The sequence below is a fragment of the Stegostoma tigrinum genome, chromosome 5 (assembly GCF_030684315.1).
Source record: "Stegostoma tigrinum isolate sSteTig4 chromosome 5, sSteTig4.hap1, whole genome shotgun sequence".
NCBI classification, from domain to species: Eukaryota; Metazoa; Chordata; class Chondrichthyes; order Orectolobiformes; family Stegostomatidae; genus Stegostoma; species Stegostoma tigrinum.
This window is the reverse complement of record NC_081358.1, coordinates 6,666,871-6,685,911: the sequence shown is the minus strand read 5'-3', so window position 1 is coordinate 6,685,911 and position 19,041 is coordinate 6,666,871. Positions and strand designations below refer to the sequence as shown.

The following is a 19,041-nucleotide window of genomic DNA, read 5'->3' as shown; positions in this document are numbered from 1 at the left end:
ATTCTAAAGGTTTGACCATTTATTCCAATAGGGCAGATAAGTCTAAATAAATCAAGTGAGGCTGCATTGGATCAAGGACAGCTTAAATTTTTCACCCCAATCTAAAATTTTGGTCATGTCTGCTCTTGGCAGACATTACATTGGCAAAATCAATTAACATCAGGTATTAGGTGAAATAAATAGACATTTGTGCTACCACAATCTGTGATAACTATAATAACTGCATTGTGCAAATGGCTCAACCCCAAAATTAGAGGAGACAGGTGAATCATCTGAAAAGCTACTAGAAACAATGTATTAGATTAGCGAAATATTAAATCAATAATGGTTACAATGACCAAACCAAAAGCACTCCAGGCAGCCCATTTTATTTTGTTTTCAAAAGGACAAGAAAACATGTTCATGTTCAAATACGGGAACACAGCGATCAACATTAATTTGCTGAAATTAAATTTCTCCAGCACTTCTCCCACACATTGTATAGTGACCACAGTGAAGGGGAATTAAACAGCAGATATCCTTGAAACTTTACAAATAAAGTTGAATCTGAAGCAAACATACAGAGGCTACTTTTATGTTAAAACATTCACTTGAGGGGTGTGAGAGTCACTGGTTGGGCAGGACTAATTGTGCATCCCTAGTTGCTACTTAAGTGAAATAAGCTCCGACAACAATTTAATCAACACTCCCAAAATATACAACTTGTTTGTGTGCGTGTTAAGTTAGTCAGTGCTACAATACAGCACACTTATGTACAAAACCGTTTAACAATTTAGACATTAATGTAAACAAATACCACCACTTAACTTAAAAGTACAGATTTTGGCGACTTAAAGCATTCTGCATCAAATGGTTTAGCTAGAATTTAATAGACCCATCAGTCAGAATATGTCCCTTCCACAGAAATGCCCCAAGCCTATTGTGAGCACAAGAATGGCCTCTCCTGGGGAGGCAGACTGAGGCGTATTAGAACCAAAAAATACCATGGTGAGATTAGGTGGGGGCACTGGATGGGGGTGTGTGTTAATGCAGGTGTAGTGGTGTAACACTGTTAGATTAGGATTTCAGTACACTCCATGATGAGGCAGATCATGCACATTCACTACAGTATTGGGATTGCATCTTACACTTGGGTTCCACAAGGACCAATACTCTGAAGACTACCAAGTAGTCCTCATTTTCAATTGTCAATGGATGAATTCCTGACTGAGGCTGATATCACTGATTTTAAAAAGATGGCTGATTGGTGTGTGTATGTGTGTGATTGGATGATTGGCTATGTGTTTCATGTGGTCTTCTGGAATTTCCTTTTCCTCCATCTGTGGCAAAATTCCTACTGCACTGATTTATTTTCAGTGCTGAATTGGACAAAGGATTTTTAAAGTTGTATTAGTTTTCCTCATGCATGATATTAGTGGATCAGAAGCATCACAGGTCATATGGATAGATTTGATGGAATAGCCAGTCATCTTTTATCCATCATTTTCATACAATGTGTAAACACCCTGAAAAAACACAGACTGCAATTCCCTAGTTTCAATATTCATAAAATGCTGCCTCCCACAGATGGGCATATCTGCTTTTTGCCATCAATGCCACACATAGTAGAAATGAGGGGAAAGACCTGTTTCACTTCAACTCTGTCTCAGATCAACTGAAAAGTTCCAGTGAGCAGCGTTAGGATCTTCCTTCCATCTACTATCAGCAATGTTAGTTATAAATAAAATCTAAAAATACAGCATCATCACAATACTGACACCTTTTCATCTTTTTCTGCGTACACCCGGGTTGATAGTGCTGCTCAGAAGGCATACGGTGTGTTAGGTTTTATTGGTAGAGGGATTGAGTTCCGGAGCCGTGATGTCATGATGCAACTGTACAAAATGCTACTGCGGCCTCATTTGGAATATTGCGTACAGTCCTGGTCGTCCCATTACAGGAAGGATGTGGAAGCACTGGAAAAGGTGCAGAGGAGATTTACCAGGATGTTGCCTGGTCTGGAGCGCAGGCCCTATGAAGAAAGGCTCAGGGACTTGGGTCTGTTCTCATTGGAGAGAAGGAGGCTAAGAGGGGATTTAATAGAGACATACAAGATGATCAGAGGATTAGATAGGGTGGACAGAGAGAGCCTTTTTCCGAGGATGATGACGTTGGCTTGTACGAGGGGGCACAGCTGTAAATTGACGGGCGATAGATTTAAGACAGATGTCAGAGACAGGTTCTTTAGTCAAAGAGTGGTAAGGGCATGGAACACCCTGCCTGCCAATGTAGTTAACTCCGCCACATGAGGGGCATTTAAACCGTCCTTGGATAAGCATATGGATGATGATGGGATAGTGTAGAGGGAGGGGCTTAGATTAGGTTCACAGGTCGACGCAACGTCAAGGGCCAAAGGGCCTGTTCTGCGCTGTATTGTTCTATGTTCTATAACTTATTTATTTGGTCTACTCCAAATACATTTATTCATTAATGCTGGAAAGTCAAGTGCCAGTAGCTTTTTTTTTGCTTGAAGTAGGAACATTTCAGATTCAGCCCTCAGGGTGGAATTCTATGTTGCAGAGTTCAGAACCTCCTGTCGACGAAAGCGCCTGAAATGTTGCCCAATGTTCATGCTCACTTCCCGCTGTAAGTTATGAGTGTTCCTCTTGGCTGCTGACCAGATCCAAGGATGCTTGAGAACCTGCTGTGCAGCGTATCGATTTCTGGGATTCACCACCAGAAGCTTGCTGACAAGATCCTTGGCACCTGACCAAAGCAGATCACAAAACAATCATCTAAATCATGCCAACTACCACCGAAGCACTGGCACAGAGACAAAGCTAACAAGGGAGGTGGTAACAAAGTGTGAAGCTGGATGAATACAGCAGGCCAAGCAGCATCCACGAGCATTGTGCTCCTGAGATGCTGCTTGGCCTGCTGTGTTCATCCAGCTTCACACTTTGTTATCTTGGATTCTCCAGCATCTGCATTTCCCATTATCTGTGATAACAAGAAGGTGGTTTTGGAAAGTAACTTTTCCAGTTGCCGGCTCCTGAAGAGAACGGGTGCCTACGTGGGGTGTGTGATAATAATGCAAATCACCCCACTGAAAATTGAAACATTCCCAGCAACCAAATCAACAGTGCATGTATCAGGATTTCCTCAGACCCCATCACTGACTGAACTTTGCTGGTTCTGGATCTCCAATGCAAGCTGCCAACTCTCTGGGACCCTCCCTCATGCTATCGAGTTACACATGGAAATTGCTAACACATCTGCATAAAGCCAGCTAATAAAATGTGAGGCTGGATGAACACAGCAGGCCAAGCAGCATCTCAGGAGCACAAAAGCTGACGTTTCGGGCCTCGACCCTTCAGATGAAGGGTCGAGGCCCGAAACGTCAGCTTTTGTGCTCCTGAGATGCTGCTTGGCCTGCTGTGTTCATCCAGCCTCACATTTTATTATCTTGGAATCTCCAGCATCTGCAGTTCCCATTATCTCTGCATAAAGCCAGCTGGTGGATGGACCTTTAGATGAACATGTACCGGGCACCACCAGATTCTTGTGCATCACTGACTTGATCAGGAAGACAATACATAATTACAGAAAATGTTAGTAAGTCTTCATTGCAAGTGTATTAAAAGTAAGAAACCACCACAGGTCAGTGTGAGGCTCTACCCACCAAAAACATACCACTGCAGATAGTCTCCAAGTATGAACCCACTGTCAGGGAGCAAAATTCCATTTCCCACCTAATTAAGTTGCCCCACTATTACACTTCCCCTTCTTGTATGCCCTACAAAATCCCCCAAATTCATTTCTTCTCTGCTGATTTAACTGACTAATCGCAGCATAAAACGTATCTCACCATCAGAAATACTGTCCCAGTATGGAGAAAGGAATTCATATTCTCCGAGTTGGATCATTTCAAATAACTCCTCTTGGTCTCGCTCCAGACTACGAAATGGAGGAAAGCCACACAACAGGATATAAAGGATTACACCAGTGGCCCACATATCCACTTCCAACCCATAGCCTAGGAAAAGAATGCAACCAAATGTTAAAGAGGTTGTGAAATTCCTTCAATAGATACACTGATACTAACTGTAGCTGAGGGTCACATCAGTGTTCTATTGAACTCAGCACCACAAAAGGAGGAGCGGGTTGAGTGGAAGAGTTTGTCTTTTATATGTTGCTATAGTAACTGTATGAAATTAAATACAAGGAAGGTAAATTTAACTTTACACCCCAAAATGACAAAAGTAACATGGAATTATAGCCTGAATAAAGCTGTACTACAAGGCCAAACTAACGGTTAGACGCATGTTTTGTTGAAAGGTCAACATTTCACTGAACATCTATGTACAAGCGCAAAATGGTATTAATCAAAAATGATGAATTACAAAGCAGAAGTAGGAATACTTCCATTGTACAGGGGCTTAGTCATATCTCGGCTGCAGTAATGTGTTTGGTCTGTGCATAGCACATCAGAGAGAACAGGCGGGCCTAAAAAGACAGAAGTTGCTGGAAAAGCTCAGGCAGCAACTGTGAAGAAAAAAATCAGAGTTAATGTTTCAGGTCTGTTGGCCCTTCCTCAGACCTTAGAGAAGGTATAATGTAGATTCACCAGCGCAACATTTAAAGGGTTGAATCATGCAGCTAAGCTGCATAAAGTTGGTGGTTTCCCCTTGAATTTAAAATGTTGACAGTAATTCTAATTGAGATCGTTAACAGAGGTTTGACACTGTTGATACACAAAAATAAACTTCCCTCTGCTGGAGGATTCTCAAAAAACATAGTATGAAAGTAGAGCTTAAATTAAGCAATTTAGCAGTGGAATCAGGAAGGTCTATTACATGCAGTGGGTGCTGGAAAGCTAGAATTCTCTCTCAAAATACTGTAGCTGCTGGATCAATAGAAACTTTCAAGACTGGACTTTCTAGGTATTTGTATTGCAGAGTATCAAGGGATACTGATCAAATGGAGTTGAGGCACTTCAGCCATGGTCTAATTGAATATCAGTTCAGGCAGGATAGCATTGAGCAGCCAAATCCTGTTGCTACATTCCTATACATAAGCACTGTATTTGCTGAAACAAGCTGAATCAGGGCATAATCAGTGTGCAGGATAAAGATTAGGGTGGCACGGTGGCTCAGTGGTTAGCACTGCTGCCTCACAGCGCCAGGAACCCGCGTTCAATTCCACTCTCGGGTGACTGTCTGTGTGGAGTTTGCGTATTCTCCCCGTGTCGGTGTGGGTTTGCTCCCACAGTCCAAAAATGTGCAGGTTAGGTGGATTGGCCATGCTAAAAATTGTCTGTAGTGTTCAGAGATTAGGTGGGTTACTGGGTGATGTGTCAGTGTGGACTTGTAGGGCCAAAGGGCCTGTTTCCACATTGTAGGGCTTCTATGATTTCAAAGTAAGGGAAATATGACTACAATAGACATGTGAACATTGGAACACCGCTTGTCTGAGGGATTAATGCTGGATTGTCATTGCAGTTTTACATGGGACTTTGTTTATAATTTTGTCTCATTTGGGGGAACACAGGAGAGGTGGTGAGAGATTTGAACTTCAACATTACCATGGAGCACTCTTGATATATTAAAATCTGGAAAATTACTAGATGGCACAACATGTGATCTCCAATCAGGAGGCAAGCAGTTCTGGAAGAGGTATTTTTCATTTGCAAGTATTTTCTCCAACAACGTCTGCACAGAAACACCTTAAGCTTGGTGACCACCACTTCTTCTCATTGAAGGTAATGCTAAATGACACCAGATAGTGGGAATATGGAAAGATTCAAATCTATTCTGTCACAAATAAATAAATTACCAAATTTTCAGTTGTTGATTCTCCTAAACTGGGGTCAAGCACAGTTTTTTCTCATGTCAATACCAAAAGGAATTGTTATCATTTGGAAAATTTGTGATTTGAACTGTCAAGAATAATGCAACACAGTGCACTAAATACGACTGCATTTTAAACTAAATCCATTGCAAACAACCTATAAGAGAGGGAACATGGCATCTGTTGTATGATGCTTAATTATTCATGATATGGCAGATGGTTTTCCTACCTTGTATATATTGCACATTTATTGAGGTGTTAGGATAGAGAGTTACCCAACACTGAATTTCATGCCTCTGACTTGCTTTTGTAGCCACCATATTTATCTCGCGGGTGCAGTTCAGTTCCTGGTTGAGTATAACCCTGAGAATTTGATAGTGAGGGATTTAGAAATTTTAATTCCAATGCAAGCCAAGGGGCAATAGTTATATTTTTTCCTGTTGGATATAGTTATTCTCTGGCACTTGTGTGGAGAGAATGTTACTCAAACCTAAATATTATCCTGATCTTGCTGCATATGAGCACAGGCTGCTATATTATTTAAGGAGTTGACAATGGGACAAAACATCCAATAACAGTTGTAGATGTTTGGGTCTAGATCACTACCCTAAGGAAATCCTGTAGCAGATGGAGCAGAGACGACTGACCTCAAAAACCACACCTTCTTCTTCTAGAAGGATCTAGACCCGAAGTGTCAGCTTTCCTGCTCCTCTGATGCTGCGTGGCTTGCTGTGTTCATCCAGCTCTACACCTTGTTATCTCTTCTTCTTTTGAGCTATGCAGGTCTTCAGCCAGTGCTGAGTCTTCCCTGTGACTCCCATTAATTTCAATTTTACGCCTTGATACTGCAGGGTGAAAGCCTTTGAATTCACCTTTGAATTCAGTTTTGTCTACACATAGACAGGAGCTATAATGAAGTGTGAATCTAGGTGGTCCTGGCAGAATGTCTTATTCTTCTGAAGAGCCTGCATCTAGCAGCAAAGTTGTAGCCACTCTCTATTCAGGTTGGAGTTAAAACTGCAACATCATTGGGCTCCGATGTGTTTAGTTTAAAAGAAGGTTCTACATACTGTGGCTGGCAGCTTGGCCACCTCCCCAGAAGAGTTGGTAAAAGTTAGCAGCCGTGTAAACTGGGTCAGACACTGAAGGCTAAGTTATAAAATAGATTATAACTATTTATGTGCCTGGTAGGGTCAAAATCAATCCATTTAAGCCTAACGAATTATCACTTTCTTTATAAATGAGTTGACAGAAAAAAAATCACTTGGCCCACAGGTTGGCCGAGTGCTGTGCCTGTACTCTACCTGGAGCAGGCCGGAGGCTATGTGATGATGTTTACCACAGTGATTCAATGCAGGAGGTCTGAGCAATGAATAATTATTAAAAAAAATTCTCTCCAAAAATTATTAAAATAGTAAATAAAAGATCCACCTTCAACTCCATTATACACAGTGGGCTGAAAGAATTGGTTTTGTAAATCAAACAGCCTACGGTCATTCCAAACCTTGTGCATTTATTGAAGGGTGCATGCAGGATCCAAGGTCTCTGTTTAAGTGGCTCATAATGGTACTCCATTATCCACTGTAAGGGATGAATGCAGTCTGTTGCATGATAGAGATTGAGAGATAATATAGAACATTACATAAATACAGGACTAAAAACAAATACAATCCAGACAACAGAAGAAGCATTATCAAGGTAGGATACAAATAAAAAAATATGCTGTACAGCAAGTAAATATCCCGCAACACTGTGCAGGACTAACAGAGCTAAAGGAAAAACGAGATTATAATATTTAATTCTTACTATAAAGATATATTTTCCTATTGTTTTTAATACCTTTCTCAGAGAGGATTTCAGGAGCTACATATGTCGGTGTCCCACACACAGTAAATATGGGGCTGGTCACTTTCACAGCAAGGCCAAAGTCAGCTAGTTTTAACGTTGGGCTTCCATCAGCTTTATGTTGAACCTACAGTTAGAAATCAAATGTGTGAAACAATTAAAATGAAACAGTTCATGCCCACAGATAATTATAGAAAATGTTATGCTGTTCAATGTAAAGTTTGTTGATGCTAGGGAATGGAATACCAAGCAGCATCAAGTAAATGTTTGTCATGGAGTGTACCTGGGTACAGTGTTTAATCCCCTCCACACTGCACTAACAAATCACAATTGTTGTCCCGGTGAGATTCCTCTATTTCCTACACCAGTTATCCTGGGCCAGTACAGGAGGGATTATTGGTTTTGTGTGAAAACTTTAGGGCCTATTACGTTGTGGCTATTCACATTAGGATTGGAGTTGAGGCTACCTAACCTCATTTCACATAGAGCCTTGAAAGCTACTAGTAAGTAGAAATCAGAGATAATGGGAACTGCAGATGCTGGAGATTCCAAGATAATAAAATGTGAGGCTGGATGAACACAGCAGGCCAAGCAGCATCTCAGGAGCACAAAAGCTGACGTTTCGGGCCTAGACCCTTCATCAGAGAGGGGGATGGGGGGAGGGAACTGGAATAAATAGGGAGAGAGGGGGAGGCGGACCGAAGATGGAGAGTAAAGAAGATAGGTGGAGAAGGTGTGGGTGGGGAGGTAGGGAGGGGATAGGTCAGTCCAGGGAAGACGGACAGGTCAAGGAGGTGGGATGAGGTTAGTAGGTAGCTGGGGGTGCGGCTTGGGGTGGGAGGAAGGGATGGGTGAGAGGAAGAACCGGTTAGGGAGGCAGAGACAGGTTGGACTGGTTTTGGGATGCAGTGGGTGGGGGGGAAGAGCTGGGCTGGTTGTGTGGTGCAGTGGGGGGAGGGGATGAACTGGGCTGGTTTAGGGATGCAGTGGGGGAAGGGGAGATTTTGAAACTGGTGAAGTCCACATTGATACCATATGGCTGCAGGGTTCCCAGGCGGAATATGAGTTGCTGTTCCTGCAACCTTCGGGTGGCATCATTGTGGCAGTGCAGGAGGCCCATGATGGACATGTCATCAAGAGAATGGGAGGGGGAGTGGAAATGGTTTGCGACTGGGAGGTGCAGTTGTTTGTTGCGAACTGAGCGGAGGTGTTCTGCAAAGCGGTCCCCAAGCCTCCGCTTGGTTTCCCCAATGTAGAGAAAGCCGCACCGGGTACAGTGGATGCAGTATACCACATTGGCAGATGTGCAGGTGAACCTCTGCTTAATGTGGAATGTCATCTTGGGGCCTGGGATGGGGGTGAGGGAGGAGGTGTGGGGACAAGTGTAGCACTACACCTGCATTCCGCATGGAGATGGCCTCAAGGCCCTCCGCTTCTTCCTGTCCCGCAGGCCCGACCAGGCCCCCTCCACCGACACTCTCATCCGCCTAGCGGAACTCGTCCTCACACTCAACAACTTCTCTTTTGACTCCTCCCACTTCCTACAGACTAAGGGGGTGGCCATGGGCACCCGCATGGGCCCCAGCTATGCCTGCCTCTTTGTAGGTTACGTGGAACAGTCCATCTTCCGCACCTACACAGGCCCCAAACCCCACCTCTTCCTCCGGTACATTGATGACTGTATCGGCGCCGCCTCTTGCTCCCCAGAGGAGCTCGAACAGTTCATCCACTTCACCAACACCTTCCACCCCAACCTTCAGTTCACCTGGGCCATCTCCAGCACATCCCTCACCTTCCTGGACCTCTCAGTCTCCATCTCAGGCAACCAGCTTGTAACTGATGTCCATTTCAAGCCCACCGACTCCCACAGCTACCTAGAATACACCTCCTCCCACCCACCCTCCTGCAAAAATTCCATCCCCTATTCCCAATTCCTCCGCCTCCGCCGCATCTGCTCCCACGACAAGACATTCCACTCCCGCACATCCCAGATGTCCAAGTTCTTTAAGGACCGCAACTTCCCCCCCACGGTGATTGAGAACGCCCTTGACCGCGTCTCCCGCATTTCCCGCGACACATCCCTCACACCCCGCCCCCGCCACAACCGCCCCAAGAGGATCCCCCTCGTTCTCACACACCACCCTACCAACCTCCGGATACAACGCATTATCCTCCGACACTTCCGCCATTTACAATCCGACCCCACCACCCAAGACATTTTTCCATCCCCACCCCTGTCTGCTTTCCGGAGAGACCACTCTCTCCGTGACTCCCTTGTTCGCTCCACACTGCCCTCCAACCCCACCACACCCGGCACCTTCCCCTGCAACCGCAGGAAATGCTACACTTGTCCCCACACCTCCTCCCTCACCCCCATCCCAGGCCCCAAGATGACATTCCACATTAAGCAGAGGTTCACCTGCACATCTGCCAATGTGGTATACTGCATCCACTGTACCCGGTGCGGCTTTCTCTACATTGGGGAAACCAAGCGGAGGCTTGGGGACCGCTTTGCAGAACACCTCCGCTCAGTTCGCAACAAACAACTGCACCTCCCAGTCGCAAACCATTTCCACTCCCCCTCCCATTCTCTTGATGACATGTCCATCATGGGCCTCCTGCACTGCCACAATGATGCCACCCAAAGGTTGCAGGAACAGCAACTCATATTCCGCCTGGGAACCCTGCAGCCATATGGTATCAATGTGGACTTCACCAGTTTCAAAATCTCCCCTTCCCCCACTGCATCCCTAAACCAGCCCAGTTCATCCCCTCCCCCCACTGCACCACACAACCAGCCCAGCTCTTCCCCCCCACCCACTGCATCCCAAAACCAGTCCAACCTGTCTCTGCCTCCCTAACCGGTTCTTCCTCTCACCCATCCCTTCCTCCCACCCCAAGCCGCACCCCCAGCTACCTACTAACCTCATCCCACCTCCTTGACCTGTCCGTCTTCCCTGGACTGACCTATCCCCTCCCTACCTCCCCACCCACACCTTCTCCACCTATCTTCTTTACTCTCCATCTTCGGTCCGCCTCCCCCTCTCTCCCTATTTATTCCAGTTCCCTCCCCCCATCCCCCTCTCTGATGAAGGGTCTAGGCCCGAAACGTCAGCTTTTGTGCTCCTGAGATGCTGCTTGGCCTGCTGTGTTCATCCAGCCTCACATTTTATTATCAAGGAATCTAGGTGTGCGGTTCACTGCTGTGAATCTCAGAATCATATCAAAGTACAGATAATTATATACATAATGCAATGAAGGGCTGCGTTTGGCCATCATGTTTGTACTGGCTCCTCTAGTAAATCTACTCAATCCATCCAACTCGTGGTACCCAATGCCTTACTGGGAATGTAAACTTTATTCTCAACATCCAGAGTCAAATCAACTCCTGAGAATATTGTCAAGTTAAAACTCAAGAAGCTTCCCGGGATGAAACAAGGAGGGAAACATGCAGATGTGGCACAACCAGTTAAAAGCAGATTTGCTGGATTTAGTCTTAAAAGGCAATGGGAATATTAAATTAAATATGGCAAGTTATTTTCAATCAGCATATGTGTACCATTTTTAGTCATGGTATGTCTTCCATCGCAATCTGGAAACCTTCCCATAGTGACAGGTGAACTTTGATGTTGCGTATCACTGACATAGCCAGCATTCGGTGCACATCCCTAATTGCCCTTATAGTCAGCGGTTCACTTGGTCATTTCAGGGGATTGACAAGAGTCAGTCACACTGCTGTTGGTCTGGAATTACCTGGACCAGAATGAGTAAGGATGATATGTTACTTTCCCTAGTGAGCCAGTTATTGTTATATGCCAATTGATGTTAGTTTCATGGTCATCATTACTGAAACTACCTTTCATTTCCAGGTTTTATTAATTGAATTGGAATTTCACAAGCTGATGTGATAGGATTTGAACCTTTGTCCCCACAACATTGATCCATGCCTCTGGAATGCTAATCCAGCAACATTACTCTCCTCCATCATTTCCCCAGCTTTATGGAAATGACCGTAAGGAAATGTGACCAAGATCACAGAATCAAGACAAGATAATGGTCAATGAATTAGATAGATATTAGATAGATACATCTACAATGCTCTAATTAAGTGACATAACTACAGCGATCATGTTCTGATTGACACAATAACTCAAATTCCGTAAAACCTAAAATTGGATTAACGAAAATAATTTCATTCTATTATCTCTCCAACCCAGTTTACTGAGGTGATTATTCTTCATTGCCTCACATAATATTACATCCTTCCTTCTTCTACAAACTTACAGATGGTTTGAATTTCGGCTACCACCTCCAGTGTTGTCCCCACTCTCTCCAACCCAGTTTACTGAGGTGATTATTCTTCATTGCCTCACATAATATTACATCCTTCCTTCTTCTACAAACTTACAGACGGTTTGAATTTCGGCTACCACCTCCAGTGTGTCCCCAAATGACTGAAAGTGGTTTCTGGCCTGGATGCACACAAGGCCATTTGACATTAAAGTTGGAATCTTGTTGAACCGTTAGGGGTCTCTGATAGTGAGCAAGAAACCTACGCTGCCTTTCTTTGGGGAAAATCCACCAAACCACAAGCCAAGTGGGAAAGCCAACAGCGAGGCTTCCCTGGAATCAAGATTCTGGGTGATGAATTCTCACCTACTGACAGCTGCCAGCTAAACAGAGGCCTGCAAGTCTTGTTCTCAGCCACATCAGTGAGGAGGTCATCGATGTTCCTAGAAAAGCACACACTGGATCCTCTGGATCGCACAGCAACTCATGCCACTGGCAGGCAATGTGGGGTGCTCCCCACTTCCAAATGTCATTCATTTACACTTAAGGGCATAAATCAGGAGCAGTGCAGGAGATTTAAGCAGAAGCAGCAAACTGGTTTCGGGCATGCCACCATCATGTCTAATTAAGTACCAGTTCCTCCGGCCAAGCTCACCATCAGTGAGAGAGCAGAAGGTTCTGCCTAGAAAATCAACTGTGATGAGCAAAGAGGAGGATTTCTATATTTATCTAGGGCTCTTACTGTCACTTCCTGGATCTGCCATAAACCTTTACATAGAGAATCTGGAAACCGGTGACAATTTGTAAACTGGTGGCAATTCTACTGGGGGAGTAAGGTTATTTGCATATTTGGGTAATCGGCATTTCGTGACTAGTTGGCAGTATAGGCATCATCACCAAAATTTTGCCACATTGAGCCCTGTGCTTTTACCCAATTTTCAGCCAACGTCTTTTGGTGGGGTCTGAATATGGATAGATTATCCCCTGGTCTGCTGTGCTGCAGACTTCAAAGGAAATTTGAAAAGGCTATTAACAAAATCCTGTCTGAGTAAATGATTAGTGCTGCGTAGGTGTAATCCAACTTTTAGATGCATTAATCACATATCTTGAGGATTTTCAATACTCTCTTCTAACCATCTTATGTTAATTGTGAAAGAGACTTTAGCAAACAATTACTCTGGCCAGCAGATTCACAAGAAGGCTCTCAATATGCAGCCAAGGATAAATTTCACTCATCATTACCCGAGGAGCTTTTGACTTTTTAAAAGACGTACAAATTGAATCCAATGTGACTGGTTTACCGCTTTGAAGAACATCTACATTCTGCTCACAAAAAAGACCCTGAACAACCTGTTGCCTGCCACTTTAACACACTGGCCAACAGTCTCAGGCTTGCTGCAGTGTTCAAGTGAAGGTTAATGAAAAGCTGGAAAACAACACTACATTTTCTGCTTGGGGACTCTGCAGCCCTTCGGACTCAAATCAAGTTCAATCATTTTAGGGCCTAAACTTTCCCATGTCCTAGCCCCCTACCACACACACCAGGCCTTGTTATTACATAGTCTGTCATCACACTCTGAGTTTAATAGCCATGAGGTTATGCTGCAGCTCTATAAAACTCTGGTTAGACCACGCTTGGGATATTGTGTTCAGTTCTGGTCACCTCATTTAAGGAAATATGTGGCATCTTTAGAGAAGGTGCAGAGGAGATTTACCAGGATGCTGCCTGGCCTGGAGGGCAAGTCTTATGAGGAAAGGTTGAGGGAGCTGGGGCTTTTTTCATTGGAGCGAAGAAGGATGTGAGGTGACTTTGTAGAGATTTATAAGATAATGAGAGGCAGAGATAAAGTGGATTGTCAGAGTCAAAAACAAAGTTGCTGGAAAAGCTCAGCAGGTCTGGCAGCATCTCTGAAGGAGAAAACAGAGTTAACGTTTTAGGTCCATTGACCCTTCGTCAGCAGTTCTTTTGGTTTTTATTTGGATAGTCAGAGACATTTCCCATTGCGGAAATAACTATTACGAGGGGGCATAATTTTAAAGTGACTAGAGGACGGTATAGGGGAGATGTCAGAGGTAGGTTCTTCACACAGAGAGTGGTGGGCATGTGGAATGCGCTGCCAGCAGTGGTAGTGGGCTCAGATACTTGACAGATTTTCAAAGAACTCTTGGATAGGCACATGGAAGATAGTAAAATGTAGGGTATGCAGGGTAGATTGGCCTTAGTAGGATACTAGGTTGGTACAACATCGTGGACTGAAGGCCTGTACTATGCTGTACTGTTCTATGCTCTATGTTCTACCTGCTGTTATTCACTAACAGTCCCCATAAACAAATATTCAACCTCCCAGCCTGATCATTGTCAACTCCTTTGTCGATCCAACTGCTCATTTCTCTCTCTTTGGGCTCGATCCTATTGTTTACTCCCTAGCCCACCCCTTTCCCTTTTTTTTTGCAAATTTTTTCCCAGCTGCTTTCAGGTCTGAGAAAGAGTCACTGGACCCAAATATTAACTTGGATTTCTTTTCACAGATGCTGCTGGACCTGTTGAGCTTTTCCAGCAATTTCTGCTTTTGTGACTGCTCTGGTCTTTATGGAGCTTTCTTTGTGCAAATCTACTTTTATCAGCTTCACTGACAGATGGACGGGTTATGAGAGCTTTACTGGGCCAAAGGCCTTCAAGTGGATAAGGTGGCACTCTGCTTTCTTCTGGAGAGCTGTTTTCCATGAGTATGATGGCTCTAATCTAGCCTAAAATAAAAATTTCTACTCCAAGTTGTCAGAGATTGTTCTTTGTCAAGTTACAGCCATTCATCTGTTCTAGTGATCCACAAAGAAGATTTTTGTGCAAATTGTGTTTAAATAAGAGGGTCATATTTGTATTGAAGGTAATGAATGTCAAGTATCAAAGAATCGTGCTTTTTCATCTGTGGACTGAAGAATCCAGGCTCTCATCTCCTGGAAAATGGGTTCTTTTAAAATATGGACACTTGGAAACAGTGTAAATTCGAGCCTATTGGATTGGTTGCTCAACAATAGCTTTTTCTTTCATTAAAAGTTAAAATGATTCCCCTTTGGCCCTTTGATCGTGAAGTGTTAAGGATTCCAACAATGGGTGGAATTCAATGACCACTCAATTAGTGTCCTGAGAAAATGTACATGATTTGGGAAACTAAACCGATCAAGGGCAACCAGGGATGGGCAAAACTGCTGGCCAGCCAGTGACATCCACAATATTTGAATGAATTAAAAAATTCCTAATTCAGTTTCTGGGGCAGAAGGAGGTGCCTTAACAGTTCCTGAATGAGAGAAGCTATATTTCACCAACAACTATCAGTCCAATTAATAGAAGAAGTTGGGTAAGGATCCTTTTACTTGCGATAACATTTAAAAGTAATTTTTATCATAATAATGAAAATCTTTAAATGTATTGAATAAAATTGTTAACTCAATTACTGATAAACACAGTACACAAAAAAACCAAAGATTCATTCAAGCCACAAAGACAACATCTATAAATCACTTGCTGATTCATGGCTCACAGGTTTATATTGATTTCCTCACTTTTGAAATAAAACTTGAATTTTATTGGTCCCCATTCTTTAGCCTCATCAAGGTTTGAAGAAGATAACCTCATACTCTTCATGCATTAATTTCAATAGATGGAAATCTAAACAGAGGATAAATTGGATCTGAGTTTGAGCTTCCAATATACACCCAACACCAAAGTTTACCCCAAGACTTCAAAAGGGTGAGCTTGTTCATTCATAATCTGAAAATCTTCTGGCATATTGTGAAACCTTATTATAACTTTGCTCCTTGTTTATCACACAACTAGATGGATGCCTTCTAATGCATGCTGAGATTCCTCTGCTAAATTTCCAAGACATCGACAGCAAATAAGTAAGTAAAAAGGGCAATTTAAAGTTGGATGACATGAGGATGAATTATATTTAAAGAGTAAAAATAGCAATGGTTGATATTATTATGATAGTCAAAATACAATGCGGGCAAAATCACAATTTTGTCTGAACCACAATGTGTGACATATACAGTGCCTTCAACATCCCAAGGCGATCTCATCTAAAATAAATCAAGTCACATAAGTTATTAGGGCAGGTAACCAACTAGTAAGTAATATCTCAAAGGAGGAGAGAGGTGAAGAGGATCAAAATTCTAAGAGTTAAATTGCTCGGGACACAACCATTAATATTGGGATGAAAGAAATAGTGGAATTAACACTGTGGAATCCAGTAGTGATGGATAAATGAGGAAGAATGCAATGTTATGAATAGATGCATTCTGTAGTGTAAAAAATACTTGTCAGTACTTACAAGAAGATTTTCTGGTTTCAAATCACGATGTACAATGTTCTTTTTGTGGATGTATGCTAATGCATCACAAAGGTTGTCCATCATAAGGGCTGCATTACTTTCTGTAAACTTAACACTATCTGCAATTGCATCAAATAGGTCTCCTCCATGAATGTATTCCATAATAAGGTATATTTCATCCTTTGTCTCGAACTCTTCAATGAACCTTACAATATGAGGATGAGACAGGCTCTTTATAATTGTAATTTCATTTTCAATCATAACCTCTTTTCCTTTTAACTTAGACTTATCAATGATCTTCACTGCATATTCATATTCTGTACTTTTAAGCCGGCATTCTTTTACAGAAGCAAAGTTACCATCTCCAATCGTTCTACCTATTTCATAATAGTGCTCAATTTCTCTCTGAGGTTGTGATTGCTGAGATCTTGACACCAGTAATTGTGTTTCTCTAGAGTGAATGTTATGGTCTTCTTTGATTAAAGCTTGTTCTATTCTGATTGCTTTTACAGGTTTATTTTGACCCTTTTCCACTTCTTCATCATTCCATATTTGTTCTTCCTCATCCTTTGAAGTTTCCTGAGCACAACAACATTTTTTTGTATCTTCTTGCTTTGTGTTTTTACAGCTTTCATCTCTTAGACTCAGTAGTTTATCTTCCGTTCTCCATTGGTGATCCTCTATTCTCCCTTGTTGTCTTTTAAGCTTCGCTTTATCACATTTATCTGTTTGTCTTTCTTCTCTAATTTTCTTCTGTTCCCTGCTTATGTTCTTCAATGGCTGTTCTCCTTCTGTATCACATTTATCTTCTTTCCATTTACTTCTGTTTCTTGCTACCTCTCTACTTTCTATTTCCTTAAACACATAAGACATTTTTTGTTTACTGGTGCCTTCGATTCTATCATCTTCCCATTCAGTTCTTGCTATCTGCAACAGCTTCATTTCTTCCATTCTTTTACATCCTCTTTCATATTTCTCTATATCCTTCTCTATTCCTCTAACCTTCTCTTTGTTTTTATGCTTCTTCTCCTTTTTGTTGATTTGGTACTTCTCCATTTCTTCTTTGTCCCTTTCAAAGCTTCCATCATTATTCTGCTGCCTTCTTATCTCATCCAGCTGTCTGCATTCTCTTGCCCACCTCTCCTGTTCCCATTTCTGAGCTCTCTCTCTTTCTTTTTGTCCCACTCTGGCTCGGACATCTTCCATCTTTTTGGCAGTTTGTCTATTGGATTGGGCAATCTCAGCATGCTCAAAGTCAGCATTTTTGAATCTCATCTCATTATCTCCATGGGGAGGTTTCTCAGAATTACACCAGTGTCGCTGGATCAAACTCCAGGCATATGGATTCTTAGGATAGAGTTCTCTTAATACTCTCTTGATATCACTTACAGTTATCCGGTCCCTCCCAGCAGCAATAAACACATCATCTCCTCTGTAGAAATCTGAAATGCTTCTCACTTCTTTCCCTTTCAAAGTGTACAGCTTCTTCACACATTCATTTTTGCCATGGAGATGTCCCATAGCTTCTGCTATATCACTTACGAGTTGCTCAAATGTCTGTGTACAGTGTCTGTTCAAAAGAATGGTCACCTTCTTATGGGATTGACCACTAGCTTTTATGACCGTCATGATTCTCGGCTTTGCAGGGCTGGTCTCAGAGTGGACATCATGACAGCAGCTCCTTTTATGAATGAGCCTACTGAAACTGGTCGCACCAGACAGTGAGTGTCCAAAAGTACTCCGTGCTATGGGTGGATATGTTTCCCGCATGTTATCTTTCTGGTGCTCACTGCTTAGGTCACCAAACAAAGCTTGTTTCTCTGGAAAACAGAAGATTTAATAACGTAGTCTGCCATGTTAAAACCAGCTGTTCACAAAATTTAAAATCAGAAAAGCTCCAGCGACAAAAACTGTCTAGCATGAGTGCACAATATGCAAGAGACTTACATAAGACTGAATTATTCCTTTGCACTGTGCAAAAGGTCTGGACAGGAGAGAGTTTAGATTTTTTTTAGCATTCTCATTGACCCATTAGTCATCAAACGCAATTAGTAAATAAACCATTGAGAGTCTGGAGCCAACACTCACCATGACTTATTGTGCATTACTAGTTAACTTAATAAGCAGTTCTGAACCTTAAATTATAATTAAGTCTCTCAATCCGATCAGAAATTTTGCAACAATGTAGAAAGTTTAGTTTCTCCACTGCTACTTTATGATTTTGCATTATTTCCTTTAACCTGTTTCGTCAACACGGCCCCAAATGTTTAAGTGTAATTGATTCCAATATTTTACAATGTGAACTTTAATTCTTAAAGCTAAAAATGATATTCTATAAAGCAGGAACCGCAAATTAAATATTCAAAACAATAGCTGCCAAGGAAGTAGCCCTGAAATTGGCACAGAATAGCATAAACAGTGAGATCTATCAGTCTACATTCAACATTTCACAGTAAATCCTAAAGCTGGTAATTGACTGCTTAGGTCCTAGCTCTTGTCAAAATAACAGATATGCAAGCTTTAGGTACCTGGTCATTCAATGCAAATGGTTCATATGCACCAGCAAAAACCAAAAGAACTGTAGATGCTGCAAATCAGGAACAAAAACAAAGCTGCTGGAAAAACTCAGCAGGTCTGGCAGCACCTGGGGAGGAGAAAACAGAGTTAACATTTTGGGTCCAATGACCCTTCCTCAGAACTGTTCTGAGAGCATTTCTGAAGAAGGGTCAAGGCCCGAAACATCAGC

The 19,041-nt window shown here is 42.6% G+C and overlaps 1 protein-coding gene across 1 annotated transcript in view; it reads right to left on the bottom strand.

Annotated features, from left to right (window-relative positions):
- Positions 1-366: 366 nt before the first annotated feature.
- The window catches only part of dclk3 (doublecortin-like kinase 3), a 43,194-nt gene continuing 24,519 nt past the window's right edge, over positions 367-19,041 (bottom strand). The window contains exons 2-5 of the mRNA XM_048528734.2: positions 16,296-18,115; positions 7,669-7,801; positions 3,848-4,015; positions 367-2,745 (exon numbers count right to left, since the gene is read on the bottom strand). Coding sequence (XP_048384691.2) covers positions 2,549-2,745; positions 3,848-4,015; positions 7,669-7,801; positions 16,296-18,065 — 2,268 coding nt within the window. The 5' untranslated portion in view covers positions 18,066-18,115 and the 3' untranslated portion in view covers positions 367-2,548. The remainder of the gene's footprint in view (positions 2,746-3,847; positions 4,016-7,668; positions 7,802-16,295; positions 18,116-19,041) is intronic.